This window comes from Dermochelys coriacea, chromosome 27 (genome assembly GCF_009764565.3).
Source record: "Dermochelys coriacea isolate rDerCor1 chromosome 27, rDerCor1.pri.v4, whole genome shotgun sequence".
Classification (NCBI taxonomy): domain Eukaryota; kingdom Metazoa; phylum Chordata; order Testudines; family Dermochelyidae; genus Dermochelys; species Dermochelys coriacea.
This window is the reverse complement of record NC_050094.1, coordinates 7603438-7624887: the sequence shown is the minus strand read 5'-3', so window position 1 is coordinate 7624887 and position 21450 is coordinate 7603438. Positions and strand designations below refer to the sequence as shown.

The 21450-nt window shown below is 43.4% G+C and overlaps 1 protein-coding gene and 2 long non-coding RNA genes across 26 annotated transcripts in view; 1 reads left to right on the top strand and 2 right to left on the bottom strand.

The window, feature by feature from the left end:
* STRADA (STE20 related adaptor alpha) overlaps positions 1 to 18331 on the top strand; it is a 27717-nt gene extending 9386 nt beyond the window's left edge. For 19 of the 24 annotated variants that reach the window (XM_043503578.1, XM_043503587.1, XM_043503583.1 and 16 more), the window contains 9 exons: positions 6226 to 6328; positions 6941 to 7062; positions 8766 to 8874; positions 8999 to 9122; positions 10324 to 10495; positions 12423 to 12527; positions 14430 to 14731; positions 16041 to 16083; positions 16845 to 18331. In XM_043503578.1, coding sequence (XP_043359513.1) covers positions 6226 to 6328; positions 6941 to 7062; positions 8766 to 8874; positions 8999 to 9122; positions 10324 to 10495; positions 12423 to 12527; positions 14430 to 14731; positions 16041 to 16083; positions 16845 to 16997 — 1233 coding nt within the window. In that variant the 3' untranslated portion in view covers positions 16998 to 18331. Of the gene's footprint in view, positions 1 to 70; positions 203 to 6225; positions 6329 to 6940; positions 7063 to 8765; positions 8875 to 8998; positions 9123 to 10323; positions 10496 to 12422; positions 12528 to 14429; positions 14732 to 16040; positions 16084 to 16844 lie in introns of all 24 variants that reach the window. The other 5 variants (XM_038385476.2, XM_038385473.2, XM_043503596.1 and 2 more) reach the window with 2 other exon arrangements.
* LOC119848979 lies at positions 6638 to 21450 on the bottom strand. The gene is made up of 3 exons (XR_005290388.1): positions 21386 to 21450; positions 20942 to 21088; positions 6638 to 6686 (listed from the first exon to the last, which is right to left on the bottom strand). It is a non-coding gene; the product is annotated as an uncharacterized LOC119848979 (long non-coding RNA).
* LOC122457691 lies at positions 7904 to 16385 on the bottom strand. The gene is made up of 3 exons (XR_006277366.1): positions 16375 to 16385; positions 11164 to 11167; positions 7904 to 8052 (listed from the first exon to the last, which is right to left on the bottom strand). It is a non-coding gene; the product is annotated as an uncharacterized LOC122457691 (long non-coding RNA).

Below are 21450 nucleotides of genomic sequence, written 5' to 3'. Positions count from 1 at the left end.
TTCAAAACCAGTGCCCAGTTTTTTTAATAATTTGATTTCCTTTCTCTTCCCTATGCCACATCTGCAAAAGAGACCCCAGCATCAAACTGAGAATTAGATAATCTTCAGTTTCAAATGGGAATTCACCTTCTGCTGAAAACCCATTGGCATAGCTGTTTGACTCCCTTCAGAGCCCACAGTAACAGTCTTAAGCCTTCAACAGGTGCTGCTATCTGCTTAGAGAAATCTTTTCTGCTTGAGGACTAATTCCCTAGAGAGCTGTGAAATGGCCATCTAAAAATACATAGTGTAATCCAAAACAGGACAGTTTGAATCTTTACCTGTAATCTGTCATATTCATGGTCCCGATTAAAGCGCCAGTGGTGTACAGTGTAGACATAGCCTAAATGGGAGGCTATTCCGGGCTTTTAGACATCTTTGCAGTATTGATGCTGACTTTTTCATTTAAAACAAGTCTTATTCCCATAGATAGTTGTAGAAACAAGGCAATAGTCACTTAATCGGGGAAAGGAAATTTTTGTAGTTTGAGTCAAAAGTGAGCAAGAGAAACTTGGGAAGTAAAAAACAAAACAAAACCACCTATCTTCCACCAGGCATTGAATCCAAAATCTAATCCACCGGGGTTAGATTCTGCAAATACAAATCATTGCTGCCATTGTATAACTCTGGTTTCCTAATGGCATTGACAGTACAATTATCTTTCAAAAACTAATTTCCTTAAACGTACGTCCAATTTAAAACCTAACCAAAAGGCCTGAAATGTTAGCCCTTAGTGAATGTTATACTTCATGCAGCTAATCCCACGTTTCTTCATTTTACAGCTTTCATTATTTTTAACTGTACACCAAAAGTTATCCTGTGTGAAACTCTCGGGGAGCTTTTTTGCAATACTTCATAAATAACATTTCAGTTTAACTTTTTTTTTTTCAATCTCATACAGTGTTTAACTTTTGAGTAGAGCCCCTTCTGCATAATGTGGTTAGTTGTAGAGTTTTCAAACTCAATGTTTATCTGCAGAGAGGTGAATCAAGGTCTCTAATGTACTGAATTATTTCTAAAGGGGAGCAGATGTTGCATTCTATTTTTTGAAACAGCCTGCACCATAGTTAAAAAATAACGCGTTAGATTTATTTCATTTTTTTGCATCTGTTTTGTTGGCTTCTGCTAAATTTGGAGTGCATTGTATTAAAGCAAACCACCTACATAATGTACAGTTTCAGAGCAGCTGTCATTGCTGCAGAATAATTTTCATTTTCTTGGTGGTGCCTTTCTGCTTCACGGGACTCAATCTGTCTCTGTTTCTTTCCTGTCAATCCTGCCATTGACAGGGGTGAGTGGAGATGATGGAAAATGTAATGAACTGGGCATTAACTGTGAAAGTCAGAATTGGTAGGAATATTTAATGGAAATCTAGAAATAAGAATGGGTAGCAGCCTTCAATTCATAGCCAAATTATAGTGTTGTGTGATATAGTGGGTAGAGCAAAAGATTTGGAACTGTTGGAATTCTAGATTCCAATCATGGCTGAACCAAAGATTAGCTTTTACCTCTTTGCTTCATTTGCATGAGCTGAAATAATATAGTGCCTTTCACTGAGGTTATTACAAAAATTAAACCTTGTCCTCTCTCTCATTGGGGTAGGCATTATCCCGATTTTACAGATGGGAAAAGGGAGGTATAGTGTATCTGTATTACAGAGCTTGGATTAGAACCCAGGAGTCTTGACTCCCAGTTCCATTCAGGAGAAAAGTAGAAAGTTTATAGAAAACTGGATGCTTCATCTGAACTGAGGCTAATTTATGGTAGGAAACAAACTTTCAGTGGCCAAGGATAGTGGACTCGATGACCTGATGGATCTTTCCCATCTCCAACTTTAGTGATTCTACAATTCCTGACATAGGGGAAATCTTCCATCATTTTGATGCATCCGATGAAGTGAGCTGTAGCTCACGAAAGCTTATGCTCAAATAAATTTGTTAGTCTCTAAGGTGCCACAAGTCCTCCTTTTCTTAATTCAGCACTGATTGCCCTAGACACTGAGGATAAGAGATTTTAAGAATACCTTTTTAATTTTTCAAAGTTAAAATGATCTAAGGGTTAAATGCCCCTAATAATAATTTGTATTTTTATAACTCTAGTTACCTTACATTTTAAAATGTGCAGATAATTTGAACAACTCAGATTCCTCAGTTTCTATTAGTGACGGTCACTCTTGGCCTGTTCATTGATGTGAGGTTTCGAGTTCCAAGCAGGTGTTGGATCAAGCTAGTATTTGGTCGTGCCATTAGTTTCTTCAGTATTTCAGCTTTTTTTTATTTTAAACTAAGCTTCCAGACCTTTGATACAATGTTGTCTTGAGCATGTAGGCTGACTGAAACGATAGTTCTCTGAGGTTTATACTCTCCTCTTCCCCTCAAGCAGAGTGTTGACTCTGATATCCAATAATGCCATTGTTGTCTACTGTTTCACTGTTGATCATCTTAGCAGAAACAACCTGCCATTCTGGAATTATGAGCAGAGCTTGAATACCGCACTACCATCTTTCCCCCCCCCCCCCCCTTCGTCTGGTTCCTGATATCAAGTAAACTTCCACCACTGATCTCTTTACTCTAATTTGAAGTGTCAAATCTGTTTGGTTCTGGTTTGGTTGAAACACGACTTTAACCTTTGAAACGTTTTAGTCCCAATTTGTTTTTCCTGTTTGAATGGCAGGTGTGAAATTGCCGTTCTGTAGCTTCCCCTCTTGACAGTTAGTTTATCAGCAGCTGGAAGTATAATCTCATATAGACCTAGTGGCCCAGTGTCTGATCTCACACAGGGTATATAACCTATACAGTCAGCCTACATCTTGTGAATGCATTGCAGTAGGTTTTACAAGCTACAGACTATTCACCCATGTTCCTAAAATTAGAACTGGAGCCCTTAGCATTTCTCTAATAAGAGTGCATTTACATATAAATGTACTGACTCGCCATGTGGCCAAAACACAGATGAGTGAGTGCATAGTAGATGCGTTCTTTTTCATTTCTCTTCAATGCCCTTGGAGACTTCTGGCAAACTTTTACCCTTTTGCTAAACTGTCTCTTCCCGCTTAAGAGTAAACTGCTGGTTTCCTTGACTCCCAGTACTTTAATTGTGGTAGAAAAATTGGGATCATATGCTCATGTAACTAACATAATCATAAAAGAATGTTGAAGTTTTCCAAAAGCTGTGTTGTTGCCTGCAACTTTCTAGGGATTCTGCCTTGCTAGCCAGCATAATTGTTTCAGAAACTGTCAGTTAGTCTCTAGTTTGTCCCAGGCAAGTTTTTAAGCCAAATCGCATTTTCTTAAGACTTCTTCAGACTCTAGTCTAAAACTGCGTTAAGCCACAAATGAAGATAAGTTTGGTCTAAACCTAATTTCTAGTGGACGCGTATCCATATTGCCAAAGCTTCAGTCAGTTTTCCACAGGTTCTAGCTATCTGCTTAAGAGAGTCCCACAATTGGAACATGAGCACTGCAGGTTTAATAGAATTGTGAGCTGGATCTCCAGAACTGGAATAGGTGGTGGAGCTGCGGCTCAGGATGGAGGCGCATTAACAGAGCCTAGAACTGTAATATTAAAGAATGCGGCACTCAGTAATGAGGTGGCCTTGTAGAGCTGTGGGAAGTGAGGCCAGGACTGGAATAACAGAGGGCATTGTGGATTAGAACTAAGGTATGTTGATGGAGTTGGGAAGCTTATGTATCCAGTTTCATAACTTAAAATCATTTGCCAAATTTATGCATAACATTTTAAAGAGAACTCCATTTTCTAATGCATAAGTGGTGTCAGCTGTTAATGTTAAGGTGTTGAAAAAAACTTTGGTTTGGTCTTTAGAACCAGTGGATTCAGAATGCTTCTAGGACCCCTTTACTTCTCAGTGGTGTACTTATCAGCTGTTGCTTAAAGAAGCGTGTATTTAATATTTGCATCAAGAATGCTTTCAAACCAATCATTGGGAGATGGAGTAAATTTTGTTTTAAATAAGTTATAACTAAAGTGTTCAGAATATATTTTAGCAGCGGTTCTCTAACTTTAGCAACCCAAGGATCCCCATTTTGATTTAAAAATTTTTGTGGACCCTGAAGCCTCCCGTTCAGCTCCAGGCCCCACCCCCACCCCACCTCTTCCCGCCCCTGCCCCACCACTGCCCTCCTCTTCCCCACCTCTTTCTGCACCTCCCTGGAGCACACCCCATCCCCGCTCCTCCCCCTCCCTCCCAGCGCTTCCTGCACTCCGCTGAACAGCTGTACCCTGGTGTGCAGGAGGCACTGGGAGAGAGGGGGAGGAATTGATTAGTGGGCTGGCGACCCTGGATATGATTCTGCCCCCCTCCCCCAAGCACGCTCCATCCCTGCTCCTCCCTCAACCAGCACCTCCTGCATGCCGCTGAACAGCTGCTCCTGTGATGCAGGGAGGGTGTGGGAGGAGTTGAGTTGATCAGCGAGGCCTGCAGACCCCCTGGAGTACACTTGCAGGGGCCCGCAGACCCCAGTTGGAGAAACAGTTAGGGCTTGTCTACATTATGGAGCTTTTTTGTCAGACTAGCTACAGTATGCTTGCAAAAGCCCCCTAGTGGAGATGCAGCATATACCAGCCAAAGGAGTTCTGCCAGCATAGCTGCACCATTTCCCCAAAGGACATTAGCTGTGCTGACCAAAAGTACGCTTCTGCCAATGTAATTGCATCTACACCAGGGGTTTTGCTGGCACGGCTGTATTGACTAGGGTGTGAAATTTTTTTCACACTCCTAGCTGACATAGTTATGCCAATAGAACTTTGTAGTGTAGATCAAGCCATAGTGTGGGTATGGTTAGAATAGCCTCTTGTTACTTAATAGCTCTTTGTCATTGCATCATACCTCCTTCCTTCAATGACAGAAACAAGTGTGTGTTTCCACTTCCATTGCAGCTACAAGAAAGTGAGTTGTGTTTTGTTTTTTGTTTTTGTTTTTTTCCCTGCTGCATGCATCAATAGCAAAATTGTCAGGAAAGTCTGATTGTAGAATGTTTATGGCTGGTGATCTGAGACAGAAAGAACACACCTGGGTTTCCAGTTCCCAGATGACGTTAGTGTTTCTGGCAGATTAAGAAAAATTCACCTAATTCAAAGTTGACATAAAATGAACAGATTTGGTCTGTCTGTTGCAGAGAGAGAAATCTGGAGCCTCCCTGTGTCACTCATCTAACTATAAGCATAACTGAAGGACAAAATACACTGCAATAATGGAACATGCCTGAACACTATGTATAGACTTTTCTTGCTCTTCTGAAACCTCCCACCAAGGAGAATTGGAGTTCAACTGTGCTTCTAATGCTGCCAGAAATTGTGGCCTCTTTTTGTGCATATCAAATCATATGTCAGTTTTTGTGACAGCTCCTGTAATGCAACTTGGGTGGTAATGCCTGTGTATTGAATTGCACAGCTTGTTTTTAATCAGTTTTAAGCATGAGTCAGCATGAACAGAGAAGAACATTTCTCTTTTCAGCTTGTGCATGTGGATACAGCAGGGAGCTCTCTCAGTTGTAATGAAAAGATACAGCCTCTCTCAAGCAGGCTGGCAGACTTGGGAGTGCTGCTCCTGTATTCATTTGTACTAGCTCTTTGCTGCAGCTAAACTCTTGCTCCCATTTGGAGCTTCTTTCCATGTGTGTCTGACTATGCATCTTAGGCTTTTCTTAGTTGGTTCATCACTTCTTCCTGCAGCAAAACAAGTTCAACTTTGTCAGCCTTTGCCACAGAGATAGCATGAATGGATAAGTGGCTGAAAAGTAGCAACTTCAGCCAGGAAAATCTTATTGCCAGAGTGCAAAAAACCCACCATAGACAGGCCTTCAGTTTGTCATTCCTGCACAAGCAAACATTATGATGCAGAAGTTAGTGAAGAGTGGGAGAAAGGTGGCCGTTGCAAAGGGGTAGAGTAGTGTTGTCATGTGTCTTAAAAAAGACCACCTGGTTTATAGTAGATGGTAAATTACCTTGTTTGGTTACATGTCATAGAAAGCAGATACCTTGTTCCAGAAAATCCAGACATCTCCTAGGTTTCAGTTTGTATTAAGATATTTACAGCAGACACAGCTAGCTTTTATACTCAAATATGTCCTGATATTATGAGCATGTGCAAAAATATAATGTGGAACAGATGATCTCTCTACTAGATATAATTAATATCCGTTTCTGATTTTTATCTTGCTTTTCTAGACCAATGATGCGAGCTCCGAGTCGATAGCATCTTCCCCTAAAAGGGACACCATGAGCAGCTTTTTACCAGACAGCAGCTGTTATGAGTTGCTCACCATAATAGGTAATGTTCCCAGAAAAACACCTAATTTTCATTCTCCATGTATGTTTCCTTTGTAAGGTACTGAATTTTTCTAGTATGGTGGTTTTCTGAAATGTAAAATGCAAAATATCCTTTCTTTCTTGTTTTGTTTTAGTAGTAGTAAAATTACTGTCTAAAAAGTAAAGTAAGGTGGGTTTCTTGTCCTGAAGCTCTTACAATCCAAGTAAAAGATAAATACTAGATGAGAGGAGGCGTGGTTTTGAGCTTGAAGCAAAAGGGTATCAGCTAGGACTCTTGAGTCTCATACCTGGCTTTGCCATTTGTTCCCTGCATAGCTCTTGGCAGGTCACTGCATCTCTCTGGGCTTCAGTTTCCAAATCTGTAAAATAGGAATATTACTGACCTATCTCCCAGGAGGTTTTTAAGTAATTGGTTTTGTATGTAGAGTACTTGAAATTGGAAAGTGACGTAGAATAGGCAAATTTTTGTATTGGACAAGACCATCAACAACAATTAAGGTGAGAGAGGGAATAAGGGTAATTGCTAAGGAGGAAGTGTTGATGGAAGCTCTCCCACAACACACAGTCAATTGTATTCGCGCTTATGGGGTTAATCTCACTCTCTCTTTTTCAGGTCATGGCTTTGAGGAGCTGATGACTGTGAACCTGGCCAGGTATAAACCATCAGGAGAGTATGTCACAGTCAGAAGGATTAACTTGGAAGCTTGCACCAATGAGATGGTGACATTTTTGCAGGTGATGCTACAGTCTTTAGAATGGGGCACAGCATCTTTCATGTACATTGAAAGAACAAGACTCCTAGAATCTCAGCTGCAGGTTATTTAATGTTTTCTAAGGTGCCTGTTGCTAAGCATCTAGGATGCTGTACAGTTTTAACATAGTAGTTGCATTACTGGTCCACAAAGATCAATTATTCTAATGAAGAAATGGTCAAATTAAAAAATAAACCATTGTAAGGTGCTGGTAGTAGATGCTCCTTCAGACTGAGTTATAGTTTTGTAAATGTTAGTTGGCTGATACTTCTAAAATTATTTTGAAGCTGATGGTGGAGTGTCTAGGGATTAGAGCACTGGACTGAGTTTCTAGTATTCTGGGTTCTCTGGAACCAGCTCAGCCGCTGTCTGGTCATGAGCAAGTCACTTCTCTATTCCTGTTTTTTGAACTGTGAAATGGAGATCTTTGCCCACCTCATGAGCATGTTGTGAGGTGATTCATGTTAGTAAAGTACTTTGAGGTCCAAGGTGGAAAGTGCTATGAAAGCAGAGTATTATTTTAAGGCAGTAGCTCTCAACCTTTCCAGACTATTCTACCCCTTTCAGGAGTCTGATTTGTCTTGCATACCCCCAAGTTTCACCTCACTTAAATTACTTGCTTACAAAATCAGACATAAAAGCACAAAAGTGTCACAGCGCACTGAAAAATTGCTTATGTTCTCATTTTTACCATAGAAATGTAAATCAGTTGGGAGATAGATAGATAGATAGATAGATATGTGTGTATAGATATATAGATATGTGTGTATAGATATATAGATATGTGTGTGTGTATATCGAGCAGTATAAACAAATCATTGTCTTTATTAAATTTTAGTTTGTACTGACTTCGCTAGTGCTTTTTATGTAGCCTGTTATAAAACTCGACAAATATCTAGATGAGTTGATGTACCTCCTGGAAGACCTCTGCGTCCCCCTGGGGTATGTGTATCCCTGACTGATAACCACTGTTCTAAGGGGATTGTTCTTCTGGTTAAAATCAAGACTTGCATCTAATCCTTTCTCTTCTAAAGGATGCACTTGAAGAGGAAGAACCCAATGATCTTTCCATACCAAACTGCTGTAATAGCATCCTAGGAGCTCCTCAGTTTCAAAATAAGATTAGTGCAAGGAAATAGTGTATCAAGTTCCAAACACAGGTGCTCTGTTGCCATAATTTGTTTATCCTTCTCCAGTAAATTCTTTCAAATAGGTATTAATGTTGACACATCATGATGTAAACACCAAGTAGCCCTTGTGCAGAGATAGTCAGAACAGCTATTTGGGGTGGGGGTTTAGTATGTGTGTTCTTTGAATTTATGTAAAATGTCCCTGCATGACCATTCCCTTTTGCTGGAAGTTGGGATTGCCAGAGATGTTGCACTGACATAAGAGCTCCTGAATTCAGTGCTAAGCAACTATTGCCTGTGCACAGACCTCATGCCAGGAAAATCTAACTCTGCTGAGAGATTATTTTAGCTGTCATATCTTCCCATTTTATCTGCAGAAGGAGAGACAAGAACTTCTCAGATGAAGAGAAGGTTCAAGTCAGTGTTTTGGCAGACAATCCTTAAAGTGCTACCTTTTGTCCAGTCTAACCTTCCTAGAGCGCTGACCCTCTGTACCATATCTGGAGTTTTGTATTTTTTTATTTTGTATTGATTCAAAATATCCTTTTGCTTTTAGGGTGAACTTCATGTGTCCAAACTCTTCAACCACCCCAACATTGTGCCATATAAAGCGACCTTCATAGCTGACAATGAACTATGGGTAGTGACCTCCTTCATGGCTTATGGTAGGTAGAGAGGAGAATACATCTGCTATCTGACCAGGCTGCTTTAGCTTCTGTGAAATCATCTTTATTTAGGTGAAGTGTCCTCTGTTTTTCCCGCTCCATCAAAAAACGTTTTTGTCTCTAGGTTCTGCAAAGGATTTAATCTGTACCCATTTCATGGACGGAATGAGTGAACTGGCTATTGCTTATATCCTCCAGGGCATTCTGAAGGCTCTTGACTACATTCACCATATGGGCTATGTACATAGGTAAAAAGGAAATCGCTCTCTTTATCACTTATCCTGCTTTCTGTAAGAAATGTTTACAAACAATATTCATCCAGATGGAACTAGGTATCTCAAGGGATTTGGAATAAGAATATGGTTTGCATCTAGCTTGCGCTGCTGCTGCTGTAGAGAGCTTCATTGTCCATGGCCTCGGTCCTGGACTTCTCAATACCACAGAAGTAGTACTTTAAAAAAACAAATCGCAAAATGTTCCTGAGGCAAAGTGTAGTAGTAACTTAGGGCTAGGTTAAGCTTTTGCTGAAGTAAATCCTTCCACGGGGTCCCCAAGGTGGGAAGATGAGAGGAGGGAGGTTGACAGCAGAAAACAGCTGCATCTTCCTTTTTGCCAGGGAAGTTGGAAGGGGCTGGGAAGAGGGCATACTCAAGGGATATACTAACTTCCATGGAGCCCCAGACTGGAATTAAAGCTGCCCCTTCCAGTGGATAGGCAACCCTCTGCCCTCCCTTGGGTGAATATTCTTCTCTATCCCTGGCATGCAGAGGGGTCTTTCTGATGTAGTTTACACCTCTTTGTTGAGGCTTCAGTGAAGCAGGTCCATCTGTATCTTAGGTGGTTGTAATGACATCACACAATATCCAAGCGCAACCTCTAAGGGAATGAACCGGTTGCATTATTCCTATCCTTCCATCATTGTTCGCTGTACAGTCCCAGTGTCATTTTAGGGAGGTGATAGCCTATTCCTTCATCAGTGGAATGGCCAATAAATTACAGTTTCATACTTTCCAGGTACTTTCACTTTTAATTCTCTCTCCTAGCTTTTTTAGATTAATGGTACAGAGTTGCATTTATTTTTTTTAAGAGGTGTGGCTTTATTTATACTTATGCAAATATCACTTGGCCAAGCAGCAGATGTTTTAATCTCTCCTCTAAAATCAGTGCCTCCAGACCCTTAATCAGGTTTGTTTTTTCTGATAAACACTAACATGGCTGCCACACGTACTTGGACGTAAGTTTCAAAACCTGATTATTCTAGGCTATTGGTACTCTGTCACATATTTTCACTGGATGCTCAAAGTGCCTAGGCTTCAGAATATGCCTTCCTTAAATCCTGTATAAAATAACCTTCTCACATGGATGCTGGGAAGGAATTTAAAGTCCTTCTAAGGTAGATGATCCTTGACCATGTGTTGACCTCCTACTTCTGATCCCCTTTGCTTTAAGGAGTGTGAAAGCCAGCCACATCCTGATCTCTGTGGATGGAAAGGTGTACCTCTCAGGCCTGCGCAGTAACCTAAGCATGATCAACCACGGGCAGCGGCTCAGAGTTGTCCACGACTTCCCCAAGTATAGTATCAAGGTCCTACCATGGCTCAGTCCAGAAGTCTTACAGCAGGTATGGGATAGAACTACTGTCATTTTATGGGTCACTCTCCTCTTCTTCCTCATTGTTGACTTTCTCACTTTTGTGGACAGACACACCCCCCCGTCCTTCACTGTTGCTGGAATTTCTTGCCAAGAAGCAAGGAACTATTTTCAGGCTAATTCTGTAGCCTGAGGAGAGCATCTGATCGTGTAACAAAACTTGTACCTTGGTTCTTGGAAAAGGCAGCACAGATCTTCTTGGAGCCTGATTCTCCCACACCATGGGTTTCAATGGGAGCTACTCTGATTCAGCAAGCAGGAGAATGGCATTTTAATGACAAAACTGGCCTATTGTCCTGAGTGAGTCATACTGCTCTGGACCCCCATGCCAGACACCCATTCATGTCAACTTAACATTTCATATCCTGGTGGCAAGCGCAGTCCGTTAGCTGTACTGCCCCCATAACACTGAACGTGAGCCTTCTGTGTTGCACCCAGAGGCATCTTTTCATTCTATAGGGCAGTGGTTCTCAACCAGGGGTCTGGGGCCCCCTGAGGGGGCTGTGAGCAGGTTTCAGGGGGTCTGCCAAACGGGGCTAGTGTTAGACTCACTGGGGCCCAGGGAAAAAAGCCAAAGACCCACCACATAGGGCTGAAGTCTGGGGTCCTGAGTCCCGCCACCCGAGGCTGAAGCCGAACGTAGCTTAGTGGGGGCCCCTGTGGCATGGGGCCCCAGGCAATTGCCCTGCTTGCAACCCCCTAATGCCGGCTCTGGATTTTATATGCAGAAAGCCAGTTGTTGTGGCATGGTTGGGCCATGGAGTTTTTATAGCATATTGTGGGGGCCTCAGAAAGAAAAAGGTTGAGAACCCCTGCCCTAGGACATTGTATTCAGTGGTCTCTCCATGGCAACTGGGAGTAAGACTGTTTATTCTCCCACAGATAGGCATGCAGGGTGGAAGGAGAGCAGCTAAAATAGACTTCTTAAAGCTGGGTGGAATCTTGAATGCCAGGTCTGTCGCTGAGCCCTTGCTAACAACACTAATGCTGTCACCATAGCATGTTAATGAGTGTAATAATGCTCGTCTCTGATCTCGTTATACGCATTCCCTTATGTTGTCAGTCTGTTCCTATGGCTCTCTGTGACACTGCTCAGTGATAAGTGGGTTTCTGGCTGCTCACTGTTTAAAGCCGCTATGCTAAGTTAAACCCGTAGAGACTTTTAGCGTCATTTTTCTTCTCCCCCGGCCTAAGGGGGAAGTGGGTGTTCAATGGGGGCAAAATAAATCTTCAGAAAGGTCTGTACTAGAGCACTGGGTTTGGAGTTTTGCACCTGTGCAGAGGCTAAGCTCCAGAGGGGAGTCTGCGTAGTTGTGTGACATGGAGGGGAACTGCATGGAGCACTCCCCAAATACTAGTTTCTGTGTTACGGTTTACATTAAATGGTCATTCTCTTTGTGTATCTAATAGAATGTATCTTGGGTGTTTTTCTGGCCCCTATTACCTCACAGTCTAATTGTCCTTGCAAACTCCTTGTGAGGTAGGGCAGTGCTATTATCCCCATTTTACAGATGGGGAGCTAAAGCATAGAAAGATTAAGTAACTTGTCCCAGTTCACACATGAAGTCAATGGAAGAGTAGGGAACTAAACCTGGATCTCCTGAGTTGCAGGCTAGCGCCCTAACCACTGGGCAGTCCTTCTGTCTTCTTCCAAAGAAACTGATCACCAACACTGAGACAGATGCATTTTCTTTTAAAAACAAACAACCTCAAACCTTGTTGCCTTGGTAGTGAAACATCTACAAGTACTCCGTTGTGGGCACTAGGACACTTTGGTTTAATTGTTTGGTTGGTTTTTGTCCTTCCCCTTCAGGTACCTGATCAGATTCCTGCAAGGATAAGCATAACACATTACTGACTTTATAGCTAATTCTCTCCATCCTGCTCTTTGGTTCTAGAATCTCCAGGGTTATGATGCAAAATCCGACATTTACAGTGTGGGGATAACCGCCTGTGAACTGGCAAATGGACACGTCCCATTTAAGGATATGCCTGCTACTCAGGTAGGGTTTACAAGCTGCTTGGGCGCTCCTTCCACGCCAGCCTTATAACTGCATGCTGTGCAGTTAGGAAATTGAGTTCTGTATCTGTCAATAATACTTAAAAGCAAGGAACTGAATTATTGGCGGCAGCTGTGTTTGTAATGAGATGTGACAGATTCTGAGCTCTTGAGGTGATGAAAGATCTCTAATGGCACTCTTTGCATAAAAGTAAGGGTAATAACCCTCGCCTCTTTTCTTTCCTTTCTTACCTGTTAAACTACTGCTGACTTCCACTCTACCAGAGGCTGCATCTCTGAGGTACATAAAGGCATACATAGAAATTGCCATTGGAAAAGATCTATTAGATTATCTCTTCACCAGCGCAGAATTGTTCCCTTCAGTAAATTTTCTAGTGCTCTGTCTCCAGTCGTCTTTTAAATGTTCCAAAATATGGAGTTTCTTCTGAAGGCCTCTGTTGTAGGATTATTATTGATTGACTTGACACCTTTTGGAGTTTTTTAATGTGTAATAAAACCTTCCCTTTTTTCCCCTCCTGGGGCTGCCTTTCTTTCCTAGAGCCATTCCTTTAATCTTAATCAAATCCATAACTCGAAGGGATACCTCTCTCCACATGTTGTGTGGATTTCTATAAAACCTGAGAATCTGATATTACAAACAGTGCAGGAGACGGAGAATTGAAGACCGTTACAGTTAGTCTCCTCCAATACCAGTCAAAATCCTGCTGCCATTGAGGTCTTTATCAAATCTCTTACTGGTTTCAGTGGGAGCAGGAGCAGGACCATTCAGTTCAAAATAAGTCAGTCCTCCTTTGCAGATTGACCAGAGCATCTTGGTGTCATCCTCCCAGGGATACATTTTAACACTAGTAGGGTTCTGGGGCACACCTTGAAAGACAGATTAGAAATGTTCCATCCTACTGCTACAAAAGTCCAGGTACAGAACTTGATTAACATTTTATAACAACCTTCTGCACACAGGTTACTGAGAGCAGTGGTGCATGGGTTGCTACATGTCATCTGTGCCAAGTTAGAGCATTCACGCTTCCTGAGCTCTGCTGTCCAGTCCAGATTATAACATCACTCCCAAACAGAAAGCATTGTTCTGTGCATTCCTAGATAAGTGAAGGGTTATTGGAGGTTTGTTATGTAAAGGGGGCCTGGACATGCTGCTTCCACCTGATCTACTCTCCCCTTTCTGCTTTTTAACCCAAATCAACTTTCACATTGAGCCACGTCATGAAACCTTGGTGCAGGAATGAAAGGGTCTAAATGCTGCTGTGGGAACCAGGATCCAACAGGTCCTCCGGGAGAACAACTATCCAAAATCAGGGGAATCTAATATGAAAGCAGAGGTGCCCTGATCTCCCTACAGCCACCTTAGCCCTTGCCCTGACAAACTGGATGTGGCGTCATTCCAGGTTATAACAAAGAATTAAGAACTTTGCCTGCCTCTTGGATTAGGAGACCTACAGACTTGCCATCAAGTATGACTGCCGCAAGGGGCCAAATGCTGCACTGTAACGTGTGTGTAACTGCTGTGACTTAATGGAACCACGCAGCAGTTAAAGGCCTGATGCTGTGAATTGCTGACAAGTTGAGAGCGCTCTGGAACGTTCACGATCGGGCCCTGTGTGAGAAGGGAATTTGGCCCATAGAGTTCACGTAATACAATCTATGTTAGAATAGCAACTAAGGACACTGGTATCTAAGTCCTGCACGAAGAGTAATGCTGAATGAACATACAACACATGCAGAACCTGGACCACTTGCAGGACACAACTGAAGATTGTTGCATAGAGTATTTAAACTTCAGATACATTTGTTGTAGAGAGTCCTGCCTGCTCTCTTAAATGTGTCTAGTCTGTATCATGCATGTGAGTCATTTCATCCAATTCCATTTCAGATGCTGTTGGAGAAGCTGAACGGAACTGTTCCATGCCTGCTAGACACCACCACGATCCCAGCTGAGGAGCTGACCATGAAAACATCCCGCTCATGTGCTAACTCTGGGATTGGTGAAGGGATGGCAGTTAGCAATGTGAGGGCAGCCAATGGGGAGTCAACACTGCACCCTTACCATCGGACCTTCTCATCCCACTTCCATCACTTTGTGGAGCAGTGCCTGCAGCGTAACTCTGACTTGAGGTACAGCCATAATGGGAATGCTTGTTTACAGATCTGCTCTAAACGCCATTTGGGGCCTGGGTACTGTAACTATGGATTCTGTGTGGTTTAAAGATTGTTTTAATCCCGATCTCTCACCATGGCTTTTGAGTTGTATCTCAGTATTGGCGTTTTGTCCAGTGATCTCTGATTAAAAGCATGGCTGCGTTAAGAGGTGCCCCATATGTACAGCAAAAGAGCTGTCCAGAACAGCTATAAATATATAGCCTGAAAGCTGTAAGAATATGTAGCATTTTGATAGGACCTTTGGGTTCTCTGATGCAAGAATTTCAGTTATTAAGCTTCACAAGCTTCTTGGGAGGTGATATCCTCATTTTACAGGTGGAGAAACTGAGGCAGAGAGGTTAAATGTCTTGCCCAATGCCACACTTCGAGTCTGTGGCATGTTGGGGAAACTAACTCAGGACTGGCAACTCCCATTCTCACTAGACCACATTGTCCCAGAAGCAGTTTCATTCTCCAACCAGGAGAGCTCATCTTGAGACTTCAATGAATAAATGCTGAGAACAGAGCAAGAACAGCATTTCCTTTTCTAGTTTGCCAGGACCATGTATTGTCATCTTACTCCGTGGTAAACATCTCTGTACCTATAATAGGCTATTCATAATTGGGCTAGCAGAAGTTTTTGCTGTGTCCCCGTGTATAGCTTCTTTCACTGTCCAGGGGAGAAGAGTATACAGGACAATGATTGTCCCTGTGATAACTGCATCACACGGCTTCTCAGTTAATTGATTACGCTATCTTCAATCATGCTGGGATGATTTAGTGGGGGGATTGGTCCTGCTTTGAGCAGCGGGTTGGACTAGATGACCTCCTGAGGTCCCTTCCAACCCTGATATTCTTTGATTCTATGATTCATGCTGCTGTCTCACGAAAGGAGCTACAGATCCCATGGCACTTTGAGAAATCTTTAGGGGATAACCTGGTCATTCTGGCCAACAACTTTGCCTCTTGTGAAGCAGATTCTAATGGCAAAGGCGCTTAACTCCTTCGTCAACCCCCCCTGGGGATGCCTAGAGGATAAAAGTTGCTACTACGGTGGATAAAAGGGTGAGGCCCCTGGCTGAGGTACAGTCCTGAGACTGGGATTCTGTTCCCACCTTCACTCATTTGCTATGTGACCTTGGTTAAGTCACTTCCCCTGTCTGTGCCTCAGTTTCCCCCCTCAGTAAAATAAGAATCATCTTGACCTATATCTCACAGGGTGGTGAGTGTTTAAGAGCTTGTAAAGACACACAGAAAAGCTGTTAGAAAGTCAGTGTCGTTTACGCTAATCACACTCAGATCTCTTGTATGATGATTCATTCCCTTCTCATTCTCTTTTGTACAGGCCAAGTGCAAGCACCCTGCTGAATCATTCCTTTTTCAAGCAGGTAAAGTGGTTCATTTAATCTTCTGATAGAGGGCAGTGGCCTTCCCATGGTAACCCCCTTGCTGCTTCCTCAGCTGTGGGGAGCAGAGTTCTGAGGACGGGGGTGGGAAGATGTTGCTATTGACTCCTCACCTCTGGATAGCTCAGCACTGAAAGCACCATTTAGACTGGGGGTTCTGGCTAAATGCCTATAGCCAGGAAGGACCAAGTTTCAAAGAGCTTGGCTTGCATGGGTATGTTTGGGGACAGCCTACTATTGCACAAAATCTTCTTAGCTTTTTTCTCCAGTTACAACCTATACTCAAAAGAAATCTCATTAGATTTCCCTACTTCCCCCTACCCTCACTTTCCTAAAGACTTTTTTCGATTTCATTAAGTCCTGAGGTCAGTGGAAGATGGGGTATTCTGGCAGCAGTGCCAAAGATCTTGCCCTCCCCCAAACTCTGCCAGCCTCTCCTAGTGGCAGAGTGCCACCAGCACTGTTTCTGAATTGGCAGAGAGGTGTCACTAGAATAAGACTTAGGAGATTTATCACCAAGTTTAGAAGGCACAGTGCCAAACCCTGCAGCACTCCTAACTTGGACAACAGAAGATTGGGTTAGACTGACTGACGTCCCGGGTCTGCTGACGTCCCGGGCCTGCTGCCGCTATTAGCCCAGTCTATATTGTGACGTCATACATGTGGTCGAACGTTACTAATGCCATAAAACCTCCCCATGTGAGAATAGCTCAAACCAAAACTAACTCTCCCTCTGCCCCCAGATCAAACGCCGTGCATCCGAAGCACTTCCTGAACTACTGCGCCCTGTCACACCAATCACCAACTTTGAAGGTACGCGGCCACAGGATCCCAGTGGCATTTTTGGACTGGTATCCAGTCTGGAACAGCTAGAGGTGGATGACTGGGAATTCTAGAGCAATGTGGCAAATATATGGTTCTAAAGCTCTTGAAGGAGCTTTCTGGACATAGTAATTTATTGGCCCCTCTCAAATGAAGCTGGGATGAATGTTACATGCAGAAGAGTTTACATGACTATGGTAAGGAACTTCACCTGGTCGTTTACTTGAGCAGAGCCTGGAATCACTCTTGGACAGAAATTAGCTGGAAAAAGGGATCTGTTTGTAGGAAATGCTGAATGTTTCCTCCTTGGTGCCAGGAGCCCCCCAGCTCTTGCTGTTGAGCACCAGGTATAGGCTGCATTAGGAGTTTTGTTCACCAGAGCTGAGTCAGTCCCGATTTGTTGGTCTCCATACACATTGTTTCCCCCTATTACTGACTCTCTAATGTCCCTAGTTTAGAGGGTTCTGTGTGTCTGTTTAGATAGACCCTTTGTTTTGTTCCTTTACAAGGGTGCCTTGAGACAAATGTAAAGGAGGGGAGAAGGAATGCAACTCTTCTTAGACTTGGACATTCTCTTCTAGACCGCCAGGTTCTGACTGTGGCATTCCTCTCATGGGGTCACTCTTTTTTGGCAATAACAGATTTAGCCTGCTGCTTTATTGAGAGGAAAATGGAAGATCAGACAGCACTGGAAAAAGGGGTCCTCTTCTATTCCAGGCATGCTCAGAGGTTAGGAGATTTCTCTGCAAGGCTGCATTCGTCTCTTCAAGGAGACCCGTAGATATTTGTTTTTTTAAAAAACTCTTGCCATGTGGTGCTGAATGCCCTGAAGTGCAGGTCAGCAGGGCACCCCAATTTTCTGGAACTAACCAGCTGTTCCTGTCTCTCCATGTAGCCATCTCAGCCACCAGCTGCATTTTTTTTAAAAGTAAGATGTAGTTTTGAAAGTCTTTGAAACTGCACCATACTATATTTTACAATAAATGCCATTTATCTGGCTGGTCCCATCCTGCAGCAAGGCTAATGTCACTGCATGGAACGTGCTGGCCAGTTTCTGTTTCGAGAACCTACCATGGGAGGGGGAAAGGTAAGTTTGGAGCTTGCGCTCTCTCTGTGCCCTGCCATTGGCAGAACTCTCTGCTGCTGTGGCAGCTCTCCCTTCACTGTGGTGTTCAGGTTCTCCAGACTGCAATTTAAGGCCTTTTGTTCATCCTTTCTAAGCACCATGTGCATCATCGATCTTCCTTCTCAATGAAGTACTGAGAATCCGGTCCTGTACTGGTGGTCACCAAGAGCAGTGGTGCTGGTGACAGGTCATTTTTGTGTGTATAAACTGTACTTGAACCCAAATAAAGTTTGTTACTCTAGTTTTGTTGCCAAAACAAATAAAAATGTAAGTATTTCTGAAGTATTTCTTTTATTTCCCTAGCTCTGTGCAGGTGCTGAAGAGTCCCTGTCCTCCTTGACCAGCCCAACTTGGCCTGTGTTATGCAGGTCGTCCCAAAAGATGATCACAATGGTCCCTTCTGGCCTTAATCTGTGAATTGTGCTGGTCTGAAGGAGCAAGTTGCAATGAAATGCGGTGGGTGATGGTGGGCGGATATTGCCATTATATTTGGCAACATATTAAAATGAGGATCATGACACTGACCTTCCTTTGCAAAGCGCTGAGAGAGAGACCGATAAGTGCTATAAAAGAGCTAGAGATTCTCGTTTTTGTTAGGTACTTTACCCAGCAAAAGTGAGGTGTTTAGTATATGTAAAGTACTTGGAAAGGCTAACTTTGCCCACCACTGAAATGTAGTCATTTAACAACATAGCAGTGTGAAGGACAGGAAACAAATACTGTACTGTTAGGCAAAAAGATTTTCCCCATTCTTTTCCTGATTCCTTTGTTCTCCAACCCTTTAGCTATCACCTTGCAGGGGGAAAGGGCCCAGGCCATCAGTTGCCAGGAGACAGACTGTCAGCCATTTATGTACACTGGCCCTTTGCTCTGCAACAATTACACCCCCTTATCCCACTACCTAGAGACTTAAGAAATGCATAGGGAAAACTGAGGCACACCTACAGTATTCAGAGGAAACATTAAGAACAGTCTCACTTCGTCACAGATGCATTACGAACAGTATCTTTCAGTGGGGTGATGGTTTGATTGGAGAGCTGGACTTGAATGCTACCTTTAGTGACGTGGTTATGAACAGTGGTAAACGCAGACACAGCAGCCAGGACCACTTTGAGAAGTAGCTTCTTGGCCAGTTGAACTGGTGTATTGTCCAGGTATAGATTGTTCTACCACCGAGGAGCTGTTGACATTCCAGTGACACACAGCCGGGGAAGCGCACATCCCCTAGGGTAAATGAGTCAGTAATCTGCAGGCACATGGAAGCGTTTGCCTGGCGCTGTAATAATGGTCTGTACATGTAATAAGATGCAGCGGTGAGGAAACACCACAGAGAAGCGGATACTCGTATAGCAACTTCACCATCTGCGAGAGGAAGGACATTCACAACCACAGAAGAGGAGAAGGGCAAAGGGTAGAACAGGAGCACAGAATGTAATTGTCTGTTTCTGTGCAACAGTCAGAGGTTGTTATCTGGGTAGCATTGTCAGGGGATTGTGTCCAGTATCCAGACAGCCCTACTTTATATACCATATTATTGGCCACATATCCAACTGACTTAAAACAAAAAGAAGAAGGAAACACGTGAGTAGGAACAACAGAGGGATACACAAGAAGGAAATTGAAGGTGAAGGGTGAGTCTGGAGAAAGTAGAGAGGCTACTATTAGTTGTGTAGGAATACCTGCAATGTGGACAAGAGTGGGGGAGGAAAGGGTATGGGACAGAGGAAAACCCAGGCATACATCTAACATACCTTCTTTTGCAATGTTAAGCAAATCACAAGCCAGTATACTACAAGCATGACCTTTAGCCTGTGACTTGGCCAGGTTGACTATAGCATCTGAGGTTTTTCTCAATGATTTCGTAAAAATCCTCTATTGCAGTCAGAGCATAAGATAACCCAGTGTTGGTATGTCTAAGGGCTTGGGTGATTTGGCCCTTGACCCAAGAGTTGTATAATCTCTCAGAATTTAAATTGTATTAATTATAGAGTTGAAGCTTCCAAAAAGTCCTCCAACATCCCCTAGAATGCTACGTTCCATCCTTTTGGCTGTATGGGCTCGAATAGTGCATTGGTGCATTAAAAAACTGTAGCTGGTTCTGCAGCCATCGCAGGGAGCTAGGGTGATCTGAACGTACATTTTGCAAGGGTGCTGAAAAATTGGACAAATCCTATATAACTGGAACAGAGACCATGAGAACATCATGCAGAAGTGTTCTGTTGGGGCCTACTTGAATAATGCCGTCTGAGGGGGTAGGGTACAATATTGGACAGGTAGTAGGCAGGGAGTATCCACAAGTGGTCAGACTATACCATCGTATAGCAATACAATGTAAACATCTAACGGGGTGTACACAGTGTTCCTGACTGTAGTGCCTCTCCATCCCAGGCTCCCATAACAGAGGAGGAATGTCCATCCATCCTGCATGTACAGATACTGTCATACTAATAGCGGTTATATTGGTTGTCATGCCATTGATAACCAGGTTCTCTTGCTCACATTGACACCTATATTCTCTCAACCCATTTGCAGTCTCATAAATATTGTGAATTTCAACTGATCTATCCAAGGCCCTGGAAATAGAATAATTTGTTAAGTATTCTAGCGGGGTGTTCTCAAACGGACACTGTGTCCCATGGTCCTGTTCCCAACACTTTGTGCTAGGGCACCCTGGAATTGGGGGGTCCTATGTGTGTGGGCCCACATCCCGTAAGGCCAAAAACCCAGTTACAGTCCCAATTTGGCGAAACGCATGGGGGGAGCCGAAGGCTGCTCCCGGCTGCGGTAGTCGGATCAAGGTTTTGGAGCCTGGGTGTTTCTGAAGGTGAGATGAAACCACCATGTAACCAGGTGGCCTGGTCTGGGGGTAAGCCAAGTGTCCGGTTTCTTTACCCATTTGCGCTGCCTCCTGCAGGAAGTTGCATGTACTGGCCAGCTTTGAAGCAGGTATCTTGTGTGATATGCACCAAGGGCGAGTCCCAGGAGGCTGCATCAGGTAGGTTTGCCAGGAGGATTAACGTGGGGAGTCACAGTTGTTACCTGAAAGGATACAATATAAACAGAATGAATTTATTTATACATTTTAATTCTGGTTTTACGGACCCATGTTGGAATTCCTTGCACTTTCACAGAGGTATTTGTATGGGCCAACACCAGGTGCGGGCCAGAGTATTTTGACTGAAGTACCCCAGGGTTGTATGTTCTTACCAGGACCTGATATCCCTCCTGTACGTCCGCCCAAGAGGGGGTCTCTGGAGGGTCCTGGGCTTAAGAGGGTGCATTTCCACAAGAAACCAGTATGCCTTGCTGAAGTAAAGAGTAAATAATGTTACCTACCGCATCCACGGCCTCAGGTTCGAGAGGGTATTGCTTGGTAGGTGGAGGGAGTTGACTGGTAACCT